The 21,641-nt window shown below is 39.0% G+C and overlaps 1 protein-coding gene across 17 annotated transcripts in view; it reads right to left on the reverse strand.

Annotated features, from left to right (window-relative positions):
• Positions 1–21,641, reverse strand: part of obsl1b (obscurin like cytoskeletal adaptor 1b) — a 35,563-nt gene that overhangs the window by 1,158 nt on the left and 12,764 nt on the right. For 11 of the 17 annotated variants that reach the window (XM_069533405.1, XM_069533407.1, XM_069533406.1 and 8 more), the window contains 23 exons: positions 21,260–21,535; positions 19,425–19,655; positions 18,317–18,595; positions 17,890–18,165; positions 17,354–17,629; positions 15,454–15,714; positions 14,776–15,051; positions 14,400–14,672; positions 13,861–14,136; positions 13,491–13,766; positions 12,831–13,106; positions 12,467–12,742; positions 12,089–12,355; positions 11,719–11,985; positions 11,327–11,596; positions 10,488–10,754; positions 8,905–9,171; positions 7,794–7,906; positions 7,473–7,626; positions 5,079–5,240; positions 4,758–4,862; positions 4,128–4,394; positions 2,694–2,963 (listed from right to left, as the gene is read on the reverse strand). In XM_069533405.1, the coding sequence (XP_069389506.1) occupies positions 2,694–2,963; positions 4,128–4,394; positions 4,758–4,862; positions 5,079–5,240; positions 7,473–7,626; positions 7,794–7,906; positions 8,905–9,171; positions 10,488–10,754; positions 11,327–11,596; positions 11,719–11,985; positions 12,089–12,355; positions 12,467–12,742; positions 12,831–13,106; positions 13,491–13,766; positions 13,861–14,136; positions 14,400–14,672; positions 14,776–15,051; positions 15,454–15,714; positions 17,354–17,629; positions 17,890–18,165; positions 18,317–18,595; positions 19,425–19,655; positions 21,260–21,535 (5,661 nt within the window). The remainder of the gene's footprint in view (positions 1–2,693; positions 2,964–4,127; positions 4,395–4,757; positions 4,863–5,078; positions 5,241–7,472; positions 7,627–7,793; positions 7,907–8,904; positions 9,172–10,487; positions 10,755–11,326; positions 11,597–11,718; positions 11,986–12,088; positions 12,356–12,466; positions 12,743–12,830; positions 13,107–13,490; positions 13,767–13,860; positions 14,137–14,399; positions 14,673–14,775; positions 15,052–15,453; positions 15,715–17,353; positions 17,630–17,889; positions 18,166–18,316; positions 18,596–19,424; positions 19,656–21,259; positions 21,536–21,641) is intronic. The other 6 variants (XM_069533409.1, XM_069533413.1, XM_069533411.1 and 3 more) reach the window with 6 other exon arrangements.

The raw sequence follows: 21,641 nt of genomic DNA on the forward strand, positions 1-21,641 counted from the left end.
TTCTTTACATAATAAGTTTTATATTTCATTTAAAAAATCTGTAGCAAATACAGTAACTTGGATTATTCCTTTAAAGCAGCTCTTTTCTTTTTTACGAAGCAGCTGGATCCCAAACTTTTCTGTGTTTATGATGTTGGTGCAGCACTCTGTAGCTTATGATCACACCACTCCACACACATTTTTACATTGGATCCCAGTTTGGATTTATAATAATTCATTATACAATTTATATAATAATAATTCATATTTTATTAATTAACTTGAGATTTTCAAACAGATGTCTAATGTCACAAAACTGTAGCAGGGGCAGAGCGTTAACTATGACGACACAACCCTGGAATGAATTGCCTGAGGAAACAGGGCTGACTGTGAAGCTATATTATTTTAAATCAAATTATTTTCAGAAAACATATTCCTGAGTTTACTTGGGGTTCAGGGTTATTATTGGTCTTTTATAATTATTATTACTGCCATTAGAGTTTATGTGCTTTCTCTGTTATAACCACTTGTTTTCATTGGGGCAGCACTTTGTACTCTATTAATAAATTAAAGATTTTTATAATTATTCATTGTGACCTCATGTCACTGCCAATCTTTCTGTGAGCAGTCTAACCAAAGAGGGACATAGATTTTGACGTTTTGGGACTAAAACGCATCGCAAATTATAAAAATAAACAGCAGAAATAGTTTTCTTACACCTTTAATTGGGGAGTGACCCCACAGATTCATCTTGGGACCCTTTTATGCCAACCGATCTAAGATGTCTTCATGTGACCGTCCAGAAATAGATTTTTGACTAAACCAAAGGCCGGGTACCAAGTCAAAACGTTTGCATACAGTGTATCACATGTCTTTCATCAATTCAGAGCAAATCCAGCTAATTAGCTAATGTCTCTCCCAGCTGCGACCAACATGGTGCGGTCAACGCCTCATGTGTCACCTCCATTTTGAGTTGCTGACCACGTTAATTAGTTTTAATTATCCTCAACTTAGTTCAAGCAATGCGTCATGACACGTTCACTTTGGTGAATTTACGACATGGCTCATAACCTCAGCCAGATGACCGAACATAATACTTTTTTCATTTAAAGCCAACATAATAAAACTAAAATTAGTTTACTCTCCAGTCTATTTAAATAGCCTGCCGGGCTCCTGTGAGTATGTGCCCTGAGTTGCTTGACCTACATGCCCACGGATAGAGTAGGACCATAAACACCTGCTATTATTTACAGAATGCTGCAGTCTCTCTGCCAAAACATTTACTGTATTTATTGCTATGTGCCGTGTGTGCGGTGCCAAGTCATGCAGCAAACCTTAACACACCAGATGATTCAGGATCAGTCTGAAGGGTTTATGGTTTTTTTATTTGTGTGTCTAAGCGTCATATGGAAACTTGGCTCTTAAGTTGGATACTAAAAATATATCTAAAAGAAAAATCATCATTGCATTAAAGCACCATGTTCCTCACCTACACATTTACTTTCCTGCCATTAAGTCAAGCGTTAGCTGTTACTTTCATCTAGTGGCAGATGTTTGAATTACAACACTGGGTTAGGAATGGACCACCATTCACCAGCTGCCAGGATGAAACTCACAGAACCTCACTAGTGCCCTTGGTAAACCTGTCTGTTTAGGATGTGCTGTTCTCTTGTCCTGTGTTAATGCTCCAGAACGAATTCAGAGTTATTCCTTGTCATCAGTGAGTCCTCCTCAAACAGTTCTACGATATACTGTCACGTTTTATTGTTTGTGTGCAGAGCTTTTCATAAAAGGTCGATGATGCAGAGTGAAGTTAGACAACTTTGTATCCAAATTCTGTGTTCATCCTACCTGGTTTATCTGCAATAAAGTTTTTACGGTCAATGTTTTTCACTGATTTTACTTTTCAAAATAAAAGCTCTGTAATTCCACAGAGCATTACAGTAGTGAAAAGAACATTGTGCTTTTACTTTGAGACAACTTGCTAAAGAGATGACTATTGGAGATCAGCACCTGCAACACACCTGTCTCAGTCTGACTTGGTAAAATCAATATTATCAAATTATTGATCTGGCGGTGATTATGAAGTTAGCAACCACTGATGTAGTTTATCCCAGAACGTAGAGGGAGACATGTTCAACTCAAGACTGAAGACACACTGCCCCACCTCCACTGACTGCTACAGAGCGCTGGTCATGTTTATTCAATTTATATTTAATATTGAAAGTATTTCTTGTCCAAATCACATCAAACTTGGCACCAGACTTCCTCTGGCAATTTACAATCGACATACCAAGTGTGACGTTGATAGAATAAATGGTTCTTGAGATATTGGTTCCACATTCAGACAGTCAGACAGAAGTATATGGAATCAGTAGATTACAACTGATTGCCCTTCTATGTGAAGTGCCTTGAGATAATGTATATTATGATTTGGCACTATAAAATAATGTAAATAATAAGATTGAATTAAATATTAAAATAGTATTAACTGCATATTGTATACTAAACTGAATTAATTGCTGTGACGTGTTTGTTAATTATTCAAAATCATGTTGCCTAAACGCAGAGCAAAACTGAATCTTCCATGTACACAGGTGTATCCATAAATCTACACCATCATATCACTTTACCTCACAAGGTCAAATAAAGCTGAAACGACCTCATGTCAAGTAAACTGCTCTCTGAGAAACACAGCTTCTTCTTTCACTTACTCAGCACTCGAAGCTGAGCGCTGCTCTTTGCTTTCCCGGAGGTGAACTCCACCTCTCCGCTCATCTCCGGGGCCGTTTGCCTGAGCGTCAGTCTGTGGACCGTGCCCATCTTCTCCAGACGTACCCGAGAGCCGGGCTGCAAGGGCTCCCCCTTCAAACTCCACACAGGGGCTTTGGCAACAGGGGCTGACACCTCACATTCAAAGCTGGCGTCATCCGGGGCCACGACCTCCACATCTCTCAGCTCTCTGACCATTAACAAAGACTGGGCTGAAACAGAGCACAGAGGGAAAGCTGTCAGCTGATCTGCATAAACACACATTTCAAGTAAGGTTCTGAAATGTATTAATCAGAGTTCAGACAAAAAACAATACTGGAGTACATTACTAACTGTTCCAGTTAACTTGTTATAACATATATAATTCCTTTACTTATCTTTTTCTTTATTTAAAGATATTATGGGGCATTACACCTAGGGGAGACTGTGCAGCGAAGTCATAGCAAAGGGCTCGGTCAGTCCGCTGCGGCAGCTCCAGACGTACATGGGGCGCCCACTCAACCAGTGTGAGGATAGAAACTAGAGCCCTGCTGATTTATGACATCTTATAATATCGGCCATAATATTGGCAGATATGAGCCTCTCAGAGATATATTTGTATATGGGTTAATGTTTGATGATTTAAAAAACATATGTTTACATTTTATCTAAAAAGTATTTTCTTTTTTCTATATATTTGGTTATATTTTCTCTTTTGTTAATAATTATCAGTAAATACAAATATATAAATTATATGTTTAACATAAAATACTACATACATAAAATATCAAGACTCAATTACATTTCTCTGTCATATATATATATTCCATGGGCTACAATTGTAAATTTGACAGACATGTCAGCAGAATATTGTGGCTGTTGAGATCGTTGCAAATCAATACTTCAAATCTAAACAGAGCAGGAGTGAGATGAGATCAAAACACGTGTTACAAATACCAACAGCTTTTCTATTTTAATCCCTCACTACAATTTCATTTCAGGAGAAGAAGAACTCTATGTTGGTTTTCGTTTGCCAGTAGATGGAGCTATGGACTTATGTATGGGGTTATGTTCAGTATGTTTATGCCTCCTCCACTTCCTCTGTTGCACTTGTATGAGGGGAGTGCCACACTACTGTCATTATTTCATGTTTAATGACTGTTGGGCTATGAAAACCTCATCAATATCAAACAGTAACCAAAAAGAACAGTAGTGAAGTAGCCTATATACTGTGCATGTCCACCCCATGAAAATATACATGTAACACAAAGCTTTGTAGTCAGATAATGATATAATACTTCTCGTCTGTAATTACAATTTATATATTATGCAATAAACAAATACAAATGTGTCTGTAAACTACACAAGTGCTTATGAATAATAACGGAGCCTCTTACTTTCCACTGTCAGCTTAGCGGAGCATGAATGCTCTCCGACCTGGACACTGTAAATGCCCTCATCATCTAGCACCACCTGCTGGATGATCAGTTTGCGATAACAGCCTTCACTGCTGATCTCGAAGCGCTCCGAGGGCAGTATGACGTTACAGCCTTTGTACCAGCGGATGCTACATCTGGAGTTAGACACAGCGCAGTCTAGCATCCCTCTGGTCTTCTCAAGGACGGTCTTATCCTGCAGAGGTTTTACAATGTTGACAGGAATCTCTGAAAAGGATTTAATACAGTTGAATTTCAGGACACATATGGTATAAAGGGGGTGAAAGAAGAAATCAAAATTAATAAGAATAAGAATTAATGTATAAATATCTTACTGTAGTCACAAATATTGAAGTTCTACAAATCAACACACTGTTTTTACTGTATTTGACTTTGTGTGTGACCATAAAATAAACACTGCATAGCTTTAATTGTATTTAGTGTAAATTAAAAACCCTGTGGCAAGAAGTGAAGCCATGTTTCAGGTACAGAGTGGCGCTATAGGACAACAAACAGTCATCCTCTATCTATGTAAAAACATTTATGCATACTTAGAAACACCTATTGACGTGTTTTAATTTATCAGAATACCTTCCACCTCCAGGTGAGCGACAGATTCAACATGTCTGGCGACAAATTTGATCTCTCCGGAGTCCTCCGGTCGCACATTGCACATGAGAAGAAAATGTTTGGTCCCTGAAACAAGAATAAATCAAAATCATAAATAATCATCCAGATAATAATTATCTTCATTCTACTGGTGTAAACAATGCAACACACATAATTTGTGTCCTCTCTTAAATGAGTTTACATAGAATATCTGATCATTTTATCTGTCTTGTCACATTATTTAAACATCACGTGCAGAGATGTGCACCAGTGTGATGTACATTTGGTGATTTTAAAGCTGACCTTCCTGGCGGATCTTGATGGTACTGGTGGGTTGTATCTGCTCCCCATTTTTGTACCACTCTCCAGGCACATCCTCCACAGAGATCTCACAGACAAACACGGCATTCTGGTCCTCCTGGATGTCCAAATCCTCGAGGGCCTGCACGATCAACAGCTCCCGCTCTGCCAAAAGGTAAAAAGAAAACTTCAAAAAAATATATTTAAGATTTCAGTGGGCACCAATTAACAGTATCAAAATTAATGAAAATAAACAGAGCATAAAAAACCACATCCAAGAGAAAATAAACATTATTTTTTGTCATAACAGGATGTTAAAAAATCCAAAATCAATTAGCTAATATCTTTAGGATACATCTAGCTATTACTATAGTGGCTAAACTGGTGATACAGCAAAACACTATAATCTGCCTAGTAACCAGTCTTCCAAGACAGATTTATGACAGGACAACATCAGAAGACCTTTTCTTATAGTGACTGCAAGATCACACTATATAGCTGTAGGCTACAATGTGGGGAAAAGATTATATATCTATATCTATATCTACACACACACACACACAATTACAACCCTAGCAGTTTATTTATAAAACATTTTAATTTTGGTGAATACCTTTTAGTATTTAAATGAACTTGTACACTGTATACTACTACTGTTGTGGAAAATCTGCTGATCAGTGGTCAACTCATCAGTGAAGGAAGCGTTCAGGAGCCCTTTGACATCTTATGCTGAAATATTAATTGAAGCTTGGCCAAGGAGAAAATCAGAATTCATCCACACAACATCTGTGCATGATGCTATCTCATATTCTGAAGTCTGCTTTCCTGCAGTCACACTTTAAACCCCAACAGATCATTTAATCTACGGGTCTGCTTGTGCCTAAACAATTAAATGTATTTTCTAGTTATGGAGACAGTGTTGCTTAAACAGTAGTGCTCACGCAGTCTCATATCTGTGATGTTTAGGGAGTGAAGCCTTTGACCTTCACTAATCTCTGTATTTATTTTTTTGTTTCGATTGATGTTTCTGTGCTTAGAATGATTCGATCTGTCGTTACCAGTCCAACCACAGTTGGAGTGGCTGTAAACTTGAAGCTCCTCACAGGAGACATTCAGTGAAAATGTCCAGACTATAAACTGAGTAACAGCCTTCATTAGGTAAACTTTACTTTAATGGTAAATGGTCTGTATTTATATAGCACGTTTCCAGTCCTGATGACCACTCAAAGCACTTTCCAGTACAGTTTAACATTCACCCATTCATTCATACAGTGCATCTATGTGCAGCACTTTCTCTGTGCGAAAGGTCAATTTGTGGTTCAGTGTCTTGCCTAAGGACACTTTGGCATGTGGACTAGGGAAGACTGGGATCAAACTGCTGACCTTCTGATTAGAGGATGGCCGCTCTAACCCCTGAGCCTTATACTTATTACTTTACTTTGCTTAGTGTTGCACACTCCTCTTTCCTTCACATTGTGGTGCTACTCATACCAGAGAGACTTTTACACCGCCTTTCATTTACAGCAGACAGTTTGACGTGTTTCAGAAGGAGGGCAGCTGAGACTACAACATGAACTAATGCATAGTTACGTTTAAGTGCACAATACTGAAGCTAAATTGAATTCATCCCTGTGAATTCATATTCATTCAGCCTGTGTTTTTCCTGCTATGACAAATCAAAAAAATGCTCCTAAAAAACGTGCATTAGTTGCTGTCAATGCAAATTCAGTACAGCTCCTGTGGTATCTGGTAGCATCGTTTAATTCATTATTTTAACATGATCGCATGGAAATATTCAAGTACTCGATCTAAGTGTCAGTATAACTGGGTGGTGTAAAGTATGCACTACTAGTATTTGGAGTGTTGTACACTTAAGAGTTCTTCAGTACTTCTGTAATTGTTTTCTCAGTGTGCTGCTGTGTCTTTTCTGAAGTATATAAGTGTTAACAATTAAAGAAAAGCATCTTATGTCAGCTTGTGTAGTTTAATCAGCTAATCCCTCTTCAGCCTCTGGTTGGACAGCAGTAACCAGGTAGTGCCACAATATCGTCAATCATATCTGTCTGTTAAGTCTTTTGATTTGTTGTCTTGGCTTTCAATGTTTGGGTACCTGCTGCTCGTGATCCCTCACCTTACATTTTAGTGCCTTTCTGCAGAATAATATTCTTTTTATTTTCATGACTGTCAAATATGACCCCCTAAAAATCTTGTCTTTGCTGACCTCCAGTGGTTTAACTTTTCACATTGCTGCAATGCAGTACCAGTAGAGGGCAGCATAATACTACTAGTCAGCCTGGGTTTAAGTTATTGTTCCAGCTGGTCATTACCATTGCATCACATCTGTGAAACCAGCCGTGCTTTTGTGACATTTATAGTATTGTAGACAGCAGACTTTACCGTAGACCTCCACAGTGCAGGATGTAGTAGCATCTCCAGCATCGCAGGTATACATGCCAGAATCACTGACATGGCATTTCATGATCTGAAGAAATCGTTTCCTTCCCATTGCATAAATGCGCAACTCCTTACTGGGCTTCAGCTCAACCCCATTCTGAAAAGGATGTCAAAAATATGTTATTTCAATTAACAATCCAACAACTGGATTTGATACATTGTCCTAAGTAAAGAAAAGACAACTGAGAAGTTTTACTTTAAAAGTCAAATTAAAAATTGGTTGTGACTGAAATGCTGTGTCCACTAGAATTTGGGTCGTTTTACCTTGAGCCATTTGACATCAACGTTGTGTCTCGACAGCTCACACTCAATAGAGATTACTACTCCATCAGAGAATTTCTGGTCCTCCAGTTTTCTGAAAATGGTCACTGGGGGCTCTAGTGGAGAGAAGGCATTTTAATTAAGACACCAGAACCCAATTTATATCTCTTGAAAAGTTAATTTAGTCTTTACAGTAAGAAAATCAGATAGGTTTGTTTAATGCTGTAATTATTCCTCCTGTTAATCCGGCCTTTACATGCTTTTAGTGTAAGGATGACAAAACCAACTGTCATCATTCATTCAAAACATTTAACAAAGTTAAGTGGCTTCATTTAAGTTTGACAAAGTCCATTATTGGCTAAATTAATATTACAAGTAAATACGGACAGTGCAAGATAACTTTGAAAGGTACCACCAATTTATTTATTTAAAAATTTGACTCCTGAAGATTAATACTAACTTAGATCAAGTTTAGAATTGATTACACATGCACTTCCATTGGATGCCTGTTGGAAGGTGTCACTTAAAGGACTATATGAACAGGAGGAAATGTGACAACATGCACACTGTCTGTACATGTGAGCATTATTTTTAAAACATAAAAAATGTGAACCTACCCTTTGGACTAATTTACCACAGTGACATATTCATCCAGTTGTCATCCCCAGTATTTTAGCCGCCAGCTCAAAGAGATGATGCGTACTGATTGACTTGGCATGGAGCAGATTATTTTACAGTGTGAGAGTGAACTAGCTACTAAAAGAAAAGTCAGAACAGAGCTACCACTTTTCAATGGGCAATGCTAAGCTATTTTGTGTATGGAACATGAGCCAGGATAAAGGGAACAGTAGCCGAGCCGGCCCTCCATTCTATTATCATGCCTCCACTGGCTGGCATTCAGTCTCATCTGAGTGGACCACTATAGCCACCAGTCTGAGGTCACAGCAAAATTAGTACAGTAAGATTTTGTTTTGATAGCACTGCAGTGTACTGTACACAGTTTGTGAGCTGTGAAAAATATGTTAGGTACAAGCATTCATTAAAACTGGATTACCTGCATCATTACAAAGCTTATTCAATGAAATGTATTTTTAAACTAATATAAATAACCCACCCTTCACAACAAGCCTTGAAGTGGTCTTCAGATTCTCCACACAGAACATGAAGGTGCCAGTGTCTTCCACCGACAGGTGAGAAATGGTGAGGCTGTGCACTCGTCCTTTGGCACTCATACGGAAGTGATTTGTCGGCTTAAGTTTGACTCTGTTTCTCATCCAAGTGCCTGGGACGTTGGGATGAGAGAGCTCCACTTCAAAAGAGGCCGTTTCTCTCTCTGTGGTTGTAATGTCGGTCAGTCCCCTCTGAATAGTGATTTTACGAGCTGTAAAGAGAATTGCAAAACTAATTTAAACAATGAAGTAAGTAGAAGGGCATGCAGTAAAGCTCACATGAAATCAAATTTGTGGATGTGTCCCCTGATCTAGATCTGCTCTAAAATTTGATTTAGTAATCCTGTTAGATAACAAACTAATGCAGACGACCATAACATAACACATCCTTGGCAGTTTTATAAAAATGTAACTTAGAGTTTTATAATAAAACTAACCAAACTTATAATAAAGCTTCTGTAGTGTAAAAGTGGACAGTAGGTTAAAGAACAAGTACATTTAGTTACAGTATCAATTTTGCGAGTACTTTTTGTCAGTGCTTTTCTGTATAACGAATAAATTCAAATCAATAGTTGGAGAAAAGTTGTGTGAAAGATTAGCCCAAAGTATATTTATTCTGCTTTAACACTGAGCAGACACAGTGTCCGTGTTCTGTAACACAATGGGCTCAGAGACTGTTCTGCACACAGCAGTCTGGATTTAAACAATACAAGGTGGCACACATTCACAGGGAGATATTTTAGTCATTTGAGTAGTGGGCTTTATACAAAAGCCAGCTTTGCAACTGCCAACATTTTTCACTTATTCTAACACAGACGAGCATTCCCTGTGGAAAAAAAGGGGTGTTTATTTTGGAGACCTGATGACAACAACCTCAGTTTTGAAGGCCAGGGTGTAAATTTAGATGCAATGAGAGGAGCTCCAAATTCATAGGAGGTGCCAACGGCAGCCTGAAGTCCTGGCTTTCCCCTTCCCACCCACGCCAGTGTTGAAAGAACAGCCTTTAATTCACCCACTGGCCTGTGAATCATAAGACTAAGAAATATAAGAAGTATGTGCAAAGAAAAACACAAGTACGTCCTAATCACTGGTTTTAATGTGTCAACATTACTACTACTACTTTCAATAAACCTATGTGGAGCTTGTTAACAGGATATTTTTTTACTCTGTTTACGAAATCTATTTTTTTTACTTGAACAAAAACAAACTAACTTGCTGTTCATAAGGCACTTACTTTAAACTGTAATCTGCTTTGTCTTTGACATAGGTAATGAAATCATCAGGGCTTCATTGATCCTTTGTCAATACAGAGGCCCTGTTGTGAGAGTCAGCTTGGCCTGTAAGACTATCACCTGTTGGTTGCCATCGTGTTCCAATACAAATGCCATCCTGGTCCCCAGTCACTCAAATTACTCTTACTCAGTTAATTGAGCTTTGCTTTCACAAGAGGCACTGATGGAGGTGGAGCTGTCGGCAACAGCGGTAAACAAACAAGAACAGGGCATAGTGAGAACACGTGCACACTCACGTTCCACTGTAAGCTGGGCTTGCGTGCGGTCGTGGAGGGTTTCACAGCTGTAGGTGCCCCGGTCAGACATGGCCAGTTTGTGTATGGTGAGACTGTGCTTTTGGCCCTTGTGTTTCAGGGTGTACTTGGCGTCGGGGTGGATCAGCACCCCTTGCCTCATCCACTGCACCTCTTCTGAATCCACACTCACCTCCACCTCTAGAAGTGCCTCACTGTATTCTTCAGCAACAACAGGCGTCATTTTCTTGGTGAATAGCACCTGTTCCTCTGGAAATTAATTCAGAGCAGCATTTCTCATGACAACCCTTTAAATGCTTTTATATGATCATATTGTATTTGAGTTCATCGCAGATTCTGCATAACAATACTCCAACACTGAAGCCACAGCCCGACAGAGCTAAATGCATTATAGACCAGTGAAAGGGGCTGCATTGGAAGTTCAGGCACAGAGACCGAGCATAAAACTCTGAGGAGTCTTGCCTCCTAATGTGTCACATACACCAAAACCACTGAGCCACTTGTCTCTGTCAGTTACCAGAGGAATTCAAACAGGAGAAGCTGTTAAAAGCAAGCTGTCAAAGACACCTCCAACAATTTCAACTTCTCTTAGAGGGTCATTACTTATCTTATATGCTAATGTGCTACTAATGGTACACAGGCATTTAAACCCACTCACTTTTATGTTCACATTCACTCCAGTCCTGCTGATAATAGTTCATAGTTAGAAAATATGGTGATAACAACAAGAGAAATAAGAGCTGATTAAACTACCGTTGAATGTTGTAACTTCTGTCATTTGAAATGTATATAATTATAGTGTTAATGGGGCGAGAAGTTACCTTGAACCTGGAGCTCTGCTTCTGAAACCAAGCCCTCTGCATCAGCTGTCACTCTGCCGCTATCTGAAACCATGCAGTTGTGGATGCAGAGCATATGGCACAGTCCATTGCTTGAAATGACAGTGCGCTCATTTAGAGCTACTTGTTTGCCGTTGAGGCGCCACACCAACTGAGTGTCCTCTGGTGAAACCACACACTTAAAAACTGCGTCTTCTCCCTCACGGATCGTGATGTTACGAAGCTCTGCAATGAACTCAACAACACGGGGAGCTGAAGGCAAAGCAATCAGTGGGATTAGATTCAACACTTTAAATGTCAGCTGGCCCTTTGACTATGAATCATACACATCTCTCTCTGGACTGTATGAAGTTGAAAGATTTGATTGTACTTACCTTCTACACTGACAGTAGATGAAGTCCTGTCATCTGTGGATTCACAGGTATATTCTCCAGCATCTTCCTCCACTATTTGGTGGATGGTGAAGCTTCGCTCTCGACCCTGTGCTCGTATTGTGTGCCGCCGGCTCGGAGGGATCTCCTGCCCATTCTTTAACCACTGCACATCTCCTTTGGGCTTGTTGATCTCACATCGTAGTGTAAGGCTGCTTCCCTTCAGACACACAATATTCTCCACTGGTCTGATAAATTTCACCTTCATTTCTGATGAGACAAATAATGTAACGCAAGAGATGTGACATTTCGAATCAAGTAGTTCACTGGTGAGCAAAGGTCACATTTTTATTAGGGAGTGCCAAATAGTTACCTTTGACTAAAAGAGTGAAATACATCTCATCTGTGTTTATGTCACAGACATATTCTCCAGAATCTGACAGCTGCAGAGGATTAATGGTGAGCTTGTGCGTATTACCCTCACTGGAAATGTGAATGTTATCCTCGTTCAGTAGTTGGCCATCTTTCAGCCACCGAGCATTAGCCCTTTCACGGCTCACAATGGCACTCAGTGTAACACTCTCATTTTCATAGGCTGAGATGTTTCTTGCTTCTTTATTCAAAAACATGGCCGGTGGCTCTGTGAAGAATTACATTAACAGAGCAGTTGTTTGTAAGTTGCATTTGCACACATGCAAAACACATAAAGTCTGTTAAAAACACACTGCATGCACAAAACATTTAAACTCACCTTGAACCTCAACAATCGTAATCACTTTGTCATCGACCGCATCACAAATGTATTTTCCAGAGTCCGAGGGCTGAAGTCCAGAGAGAACAAGCTTTCTCACAACGTCATAGCTGGCGATTTTGATACGAGGATCTGGTTTCAGTATCTCGCCATTCCATAACCACTGAACAGTGGCATTTGGCCGAGACACCTCACACTCTAAAATAAGGTCATCTCCTGCTACCAGGATGTGATTCTCTGGGTGGCCTGAGTTTCCGATGATCTGCACTGGAGGCTCTAAGCGCAAAAGACACAGCACCAGTAATTATTTTCCTGCGTCAAGGAAGGACGGATCAGCACTTCAAGAACTTTATAATATGATTACCTTTGACAGTGATATAGAAGACCATCTTATCATCCAGTGCATCACAAGTGTACTCTCCTGAATCCTGGAGCCCAGCATTTAGGACAACCAGTGATCGGAAAACACCTTGCTCCTCAATACAGTATCGCTCAGTGTCATCAATTAGATGATTGTCTTTGTACCAACTGACTGAGACATTGGATCTTGACAGTTCGCACACAAGAATAATGTCGTCTGAAACTAAGAACTGCTTTTCTGTTTTTGCCTCAGTTTTTCCAAGAATTTTTACAGGCAACTCTGAAAATGAGCAAGAAGAAAATATCCTATTGGAACACAATCTTGATCCATTTTAATCAAGAAAAAAACTATTTCTTGCATAGTGCAGAGCCCTGAAGTATTAACAGACAAAACACCAAACTTAAATAATACCGAACCAATTGAATCTGGTTGCAGGTTACCACTTCACTTCACTCCACTTACCTTTCCTGTATTTCCTTTTTCTTTAAACTTCTGTTACAGAAATAGAGGACTCTCCCAAATAATGTTTATTCTATAGCAACCAGTTTTGTTTTCTCTTGTTTCTGACAAATTACGTTATGTCAAAATATTACAATTCCCATCAATTCTGCATATCAATGAAATAACATATCTAATTTTGAGTTATATTGTATAATAACCTACCTTGCACTTTTACACTGAAATCCATTACATCGTCCTTTGCATCACAGACATATTGCCCAGCATCTTTCTCTGTTAGAGAGTGAATGGTCAACTGACGCATAACACCATCATCGAGGATAGTGATATTCCTGGAGTCTTCTACTTCTTCCCCATTTTTCTTCCAGATGACTTCAGCGTTTGATCTTGAAACTTCACAGTCTAGAACCAGAGTCTCCCCCACCAGCTTCTCTACTCTGCTTGCCATCTTCCTTGCACGTATGAAGCGAACAGGAGGCTCTGAGTAGTAGGAATTTTGTGTTAGTAGTGGATAGACATTAACACAGCAACACGTTTAGTGGACTCCAATATTCCTCATTAAGTATTTTATTACCTGCTATGTTCACAAAGAACGTCATGGAATCGTCTACTGTGTCACACACGTATTCTGCAGAATCTTTGACGGTAGTTTCAGGTATAATAAGTCTTCTGTAGACACCATCCACCTCTAGGATAAGGTTCTCATTCTCCTCCACTTCGAGTCCGTCTCGATACCAGCGCACCGCTGCATTGGGTCTTGAGATTTCACAGCTCAGAACCATCCTCTCTGAGGTTTGCTGGCAAAGTTCCATTTGTGACTGACTTGGGGATACGATTCGCACTGGAGGTTCTGGAAATGGACATTTTGAGGCAATGTTTACATTACTGATTAATTGAAAGAATGCTACAAGACATTTAAACTATCATCTAGATGTCAAGTCAACATATAAACAACTTTTTGAGTATTCTACAAAAATAGTAAGTAACATGATCTTAATGGTATAAAAACCTGAAACTTTTGCAATGTTAAATCGGCCAGTAGTCTTTAGATGTGTACCCCGGCCTTCTACACATACTGAGATACCTACATGTATGTAGCATTAGGGATTTTACCTGTAATACAAAGGTGAAAGAATATTGAATCGTCAGCTGTATCACAGACATATTCTCCAGAATCATCGACTCGGCTGGAAATAATTTTTAGTCGACGATAAGGGCCTTCAATCTTGAGTTTGATGTTCTCACTGTCTTGCAGCTTTTGACCATCTTTGTACCAGCTGACAACACCATTGGCACGAGACAGTTCACAGCTCAGAATAATTTCATCAGGGACATGACGGTCAAGATGGACATCCTCCTTAGGGTAAATTATCATCACCGGAGGTTCTTTGGAAGAAGGATAGAAATAAAAAGGAAAAATGATGTACATTATTCATCTTTTATACCAGCAAAGCAAATGTAAATGAGTTTTAGTCAGATATTTTCTTACCTCGTATGGTAACCTTGAAGATCAAAACGTGGTCTCCTGCACGGCATGTGTATGTGCCTGTGTCGGACAGTTGGGCTGAATGTATAGTCAGGTCTCTTCTCGTGCCCTCTGTTTGCAGTGAAACATTATTGCTTGGTTTCATTTCAGCTCCATCTTTGTACCATTGGACAACACCGTCAGTCCTTGATATGTCACATGACAGAACAAGCTGTTCTCTTTCCACAACACTCTTGAAAAGCTCCTCCTCAGGAATATCCGCAAATGTCACCGGTGGTGCTGCATAAAACAGTACAAAAAAGAAGTAAGCTGTTGGTTGAAAGAAGCATTCATTGTTTATGCTCATGCATTCAGTAGTGGTAAGGTCAGGGTTTCACAGCTTAGACATGCTGATCTCAAGCCTTGCTATAGATGACAACTCCTTGTAGACATAATCATCCGTGGGTGTTAATCCACTTTCGAGGCAAACAGAAAGTTAATTGAAGCAGTGCTCTGATGGAATGCAACCATTTGTGCTGGGGGAAACGACAAACTCATCAAAATACATGCTATTTCGTTCTTAAATGTGAAGCATGAATAAAAAAAAGAAAATGTAGAATGAAATTAGCAAGTTTAGAAGGAAATCAGCTGCGATGGATGTGATGGTGACAACATCTTGCCAAGAAAAGCTAAGCATATCACCTTTCACCTCCACACAGAAATCGTTGAAATCTGAATCCTCAACAGTTTGACTGTTGTATACCCCAGAGTCTGAAGAAGGGGCTGACTTCATAACAAGAGTCCTTTCACTGCCTTCTGAATCAATGTTTACTCCTGATTTTGGCAAGATTTTTACTCCATCCTCGTATGAGCAGGTCTGGTTTGCAGGGGCTGACATCTCGCACTGCAGTTTGGTCAGGCTAGTTGCTTCAACAGACTTGTTCATCTCAGCCTCTGGAACAGCTGAGAATCAAACCGGTGCTATAGGAATTTCAATCCATTGAACAGTAACCAGATAGTAATCAGACTTGCTGTGCTATACTATGTTAAAACACTTTTTAGGCTATAATTTGACATCTGTCTCCAGGTTAAAGAAAAAGTAGTTTGGTATAGCAAAGTTGTAAGATCATTTAACTTTGAAATTGTTAGTTATATTCAGTGAGCCAGTATTATGGAACATGAATTGGTCTAATTTCAAATGATTGCATTGCATGTCGTACATACAGTATGTCACTTGACAGCATTTAAATGACAAAACTTCATGTGCTTTCAGACAGGCACTGAACTCCAGAGATCATCAAGAGTTCCTGCAGAGGAGGTGTGTGTGTGTGAATGGAAACGTCCGAAAGAAGGCCCTTTTAAAAAGCGACAGATGCAAAAATAAATAAAAAAATCCCAGAATAAGAAAAGCGTCACTGACAATGTCAAGAGTTTGTTGTGATAAGCGCCGACGCCAGTGTTGATGTGCCTTAAACAGAAACACGTAATCAACGCAGTAGAATTAATGTTATTTCCAGCCTCTGCCTCCTGCAGAGGATTTGTTGTTGTGAACGCGTCTGAGCAGAGAATCTCCTGCTGAGTTGTGCATATGTCAAAGGCAAACTGTGGTGAAAGTCCGGAACCAATTCTCCACAGTTCCTCTGCAGGTCATGTCTGAAAAACGGTTTAAATTTGATTTGTTTGCTTGCTGTCTTATCTGACTGTTTTTCTGTTTATATCTTATTTTAGTGATTAGAATACAGTAATATGTAATGCCCTTTCAGACCAGTGAATTCTGGGCCACTACTTAAACAAGTCAGTTAACACACTGACATAGTATTGCCATGCAAAGTTGGGGCAAACATTTAGCCTATGAAGGATTGTATGTACACACCCAGCCCAACAGAACAAACAAAGCATTAAGCTAGAGCTGCATTTGTGTCCCTTCAAAAAACCTGAGCAATATTCAAACTCTATGCTCTGTCTTCTCCCTAAATAAATGTCTGACTCAGTAGCTGATAAATGGTTGACTTTCACCAGTTGGCTGGTAACTTTGGCTGTCTATGGTTTAGTTGTTTAGCGCTGCATGAGCAGGTAGTACTGTAATATGCTGCTTGGATACAGTTGCTTGTTGCATCTACAGACAAAACTGATGAGACTGAAGTACAAATTAAAGTTGCAGACTGTAAAGCCAAAACCAAAATGAAAAACAGTTAATGTATCTAAAAAATAAATAATTTTTCAGTTGATAATTATCTCTGGTTGATTAGTGCCACCTTTACCATTGCATATTATTACAATGACAATGGAACAAATGATCATACGTAGTTTTAAGTGAGCACCAGACCCTTAAAAAGAGAAACCTCTTGTAGTCTGAAAGGGCATTTAAGTTTTTGCTTCCGAAATAAATCTTTAAAGTAAAAGCTGCAACAGCATTACATTTACTTTTAGAATTGACTGTATATGTCTGCCACTGAATTATTAAAAGTAGACTACATAATACAGTATTAGTACACATTGTCTGAGATTATTATAAAATATTGAAAGCCTAAATTGTTCAAGTAGCCAAGTATTAATTGAAGGAAGTTAGTGATTCTGACAAAGCTCAAAACACTTGGATCACCTGCAACATCCACCTTGAATTCTCTATGGTCATCTGTGGCCTCACAGCTGTACAGCCCAGAGTGTCTGACCTCTGCTGATTGAATAACAAGTGCCCTTTGGTTGTCTTTAGTTTCAATTTCACATTTACTCTTTGGAAGCAGCTGTTCTCCATCCTTGTGGCAATAGAGTTGGGCAGTTGGCTCTGATGCTTCACACTGCAGCTTAATTGGGTCGCTTGCCTCAAAAAATTTGTCTCTTTCAATCTCTGGAAGTGCTGAAAACCTCACAGGAGGAGCTGCATCAGAAGAGCAACGCAGAACACTGCTGTTAAGCTGTCAGAAGGCTGGGTTATTTAACGAGTTGTGTTTTTACACATGAAACCTTTTTTAAAACATACAGTTGTGGGGGCCCTGTTTCCATACAGTTTTAAAAATAGTAAGAAAATGAAAGAAAAAAGAGTTTTCTCAAGAGTACTTACGCAAAGAAGTGTACAGATAATATAAGAATAAAGTTATAATAAATCTCATTAATTCAGACTAAATACAAGCAAATCACCTTCAATGTCCACATGGAATGTCACAACGTCATCTGCGAGGCTACAGCTGTAAAGGCCAGAGTCAGACACCTTTGCAGAATGAATCATTAACTTTCTGAAGCTGCCGTCTCTTTTCATATCAAGGCCTGTTTTGCAAAAAAGCTCCACCCCATCTTTAAACCAGGAGACCTGGGCAACAGGCTCTGAGACCTCACACTGGAGAATAATCGGACAACCAACTGCAATCCTCTTGCATTTTTCAGACGGGGTGATTGGCATGATCTGTGGTGATCGGCCTAAGAAAAGGAAATAACAAAGATTTTTTGAACACACTTCCCGGCCAGTAATACCACCTTCTCCTGAGCAATTAAAATCCATTCATAGCATAGAACAAGATGGACTTGTATGTATGAAGATAAGAGAATGGTAAGGACAGAAATAAATCACCTTTAACGTCCACTTTAAATGTAACGGTGTCATCTGATGTTGAACATTCATAGGTGCCACCATGTATGATTTCAGCTGAGTGGATGAGCAGCCTCCTTGTCAGACCATCTGACTCTATTTCTACATTATTTTGTGGCAGGAGTTGCATTCCATCCTTGTACCAGTCCACATGAGCGGTGGGGTCTTGAGCGAGTTCACAGCTGAGGATAATGGGAGCGCCTTCTTGGATGGATTTCTTCCTGACAGACTCTTGAAGCTCAGAGAACTTCGCAGGCAGTGCTATAGGTTTCAGAAAGAGTGTCTAAATAAGCTTCATAAACTTACAGTAAGTTCTATATCGAACCTACTAAATATTCAGTTACAAAGAATGTCAAGATAGCAACTGAAATTTTACCAACGCTAACAGATGGCACAGTTCCTTCAAAAGAAAGCAAACGTGACAGAACAACATATATTACACAACAGACAATGTAAAGACAATAAGTGAAACAAATTATCATAAGGGGTAAAAAAGGAAGAATCAAGATTTCGGTTATCCAGTTATTTTACACTGACATCAAACTGAAACAGACAAAAATAAACAGGAAAGACACACAGAAGAAAGAAAGACTGTTTGTTCATGGTAAAGGTGCGGTACTCTGTTAATCTAGAAGATAAATGCTGGCTTTCTGAAGTTATTGGACATGCATAACAAGAAGCTGCACTGTGAAGCTAAATTAATGAAACAAATAAAATGTCTCGAAAGCAGATATCCTTTATTATTTTATAGTTTGTTTAAAAGTATTAAGTTCTAACATTGACACAACATGCAATCACTAATTTAAGAAACATGTATATTGCCATTGGTTGATTGATTAGGTATTTTATGCATTTTGAGGTTGTTATTTCAGAGGAAACCTGTGGCTTCCCATTTTTAGAAAGGTAGTTGACTAAGTTTGGGAAGTGGTAAAATGAGCCATTATCTGTTAGGTGAAAGACAAACGTGACTTAATCAACCTAACTGCTACTATAGTTAGTTGGCAGAGCAAGACAGTGAAAGCACTACAGAACGTCTGAGCATCACCATCTAATTTCACAGCAAACTCAACAACATCATTCCTTGACTCACAGGGGTATACATCAGTGTGAGCCTGCTCTGCTGATGGGACAACTAGACTCGTCAAAATTCCCTCTGACTGGAAGTCTACTCCACTTTGAGGTAGGAGCTCTGTTCCATCCGTGTACGAACGGACTTGTCCAGTGGGCTCTGACAGCTCACATTGTAGAGAAACAGGACAGTCCACCACGACTGTCTCTGTCTGGTCAGCCTCAGATAAAGCTGAAACCTCCGGAAGTGGAGCTACGGGATTGAATGTGAAATAGAGCTGGTCAAAACAGGTACTGCGATTAACCAAATGAAGCAAAACATAATACTGAAACTAAAACCTTCAGCTTTCAACCCTGTCTCCTACATCTTACTACAGACTACAAAAGTAATTTGGTTTTGTAGGAAACACATGTTGGATAATGTTCCAAAACAACATCATTTTTGAATGATTGAATCACTCCATTAACAGCAATCAATCAATCTCTCACTCAAGAATGTATTGTCATTTCTTGAATTCTAATTTTATTGTCAGTAAAACTATGCAGTGTAGTAACGCTGAGGATTACCATGTGTAGCAACAAAAGGAAAGGTTCAGTAAGTTCAACAATCTTCACTATTCACTATACCATGAAACTGTTTGTGATATGTTCTGTATCACTGTATTTGCAACTTTCAAATCAACAACACATCATTATTATGTGAAAAGAGAATGTAATCCACGCCATGTTACATTTCCTACAAAACATATTTGCTGTTGCAGTCATTTCCATATTCATTCATTTATCCTTCCCAAAGTTTTGATTAAGTATGGCTCACCAAATTACTTTTGGTATAATTAACAAACTGCATAAATGGTAGATCTAAAATTAATGAAGCGATGTCTGATTGTATTGTATTGTATTTCTCTTGTAAATGAGAAATCTAATTAATGATCACAATGAATATTTCAATGAAATTCACTGATTGAAATACTACATTCCTGTTAGTCCCATAAGTAAAGTTTTATATAGCATCTTTCTTAAACTCTTTTTTTTTTATTCAATTTGTTGGTTATGAGCTGTAGATTGATAAAGAGAGTTTCCCCCCTATTCAATTGGAGGTTTGAAAAGTGTTTGAGGAGTAATCTTACCTGGTCAATCAAGAAATGAATGAGCCATACAATCCAGGCCACCTGACATATACCTTTCTGCATGCTCTAATAATGGTACTGTGAAAGAACTAGGGTTCAACATTTTGGACTGTTCCTGTGTTTTTAGTGCTGATGTTGAAATAATTTCTTTATAATTTTCTTGAATGACATGTCTCAATTATACAGTACATACCGCTTGTCTCAGTGTTTCTGAAAAAAACATATTTTGTGGGTTTTCAGTTCACTGTATGAGATGAGATCAACAGCTTCTTCAGGGCTGTTTTAGAAACTATAGAAATGTATGTATTTGAACAAATGTCCCCAGAAAGCACTTGACAGAGATAGATTTATCCAAACTTAGTCGACCAAGACTTTATAGTTATTGAACACTAAAGACATGGGGGGTTATTACTAAATGTTTAAACATAAATAACTAAAGTGTGAGAGAAAGCTCACTTCTTTATCAAATACGAATATGAGCAAAAAGGGCCACTCAGTCTGAGGTGAGGTTTATCATGCCTGTGTGACAGAAGTAAAAGAAAACTGTCATTACCTCGGTAGGGAGGTTTAGTTAGGGGCATTCTGTGTCTAAAGGTACTTTGATTTTAAGGCAGTAACCTGCCATATTTCACCTACTCCCAAGGCCTAGAAGTTTATACCAACAAAGTGAAAACATTTGGATGCACTCAAATCTATTTGTAGAACAGACAAAAACAACTTTTGTCACCTTTAACATCCACATGAAACTGCACTGCATCATCTGTCGTCTTGCAGCTGTAAATCCCTGCATGAGACGGCATCGCTGACTGGACAGCCAGTGTTCTTATGGAACCCTCGGCCACCATATCTTGTCCAGCTGCTTCATGTAGCTGTATTCCATCCTTGTACCAAGTAACTTGAGCGTTTGGATCTGATACCTCACACTGAAGTACTATGGGTTCACCAGCTTCAACAGACTTGTTCCTCTCAGCCTCACAAAGTGTTGTAATTGTCACAGGCAGAGCTGGGGATGTATGAGGTAACATCAAGAGAAAATTGCATCACTGACTGACTCCAACAAAAATTATGCTTTTAAACAACAAAAGCGCAAGATATACAATCAATATTAG

Source organism: Paralichthys olivaceus, chromosome 10 (genome assembly GCF_024713975.1).
Source record: "Paralichthys olivaceus isolate ysfri-2021 chromosome 10, ASM2471397v2, whole genome shotgun sequence".
Taxonomy (NCBI): domain Eukaryota; kingdom Metazoa; phylum Chordata; class Actinopteri; order Pleuronectiformes; family Paralichthyidae; genus Paralichthys; species Paralichthys olivaceus.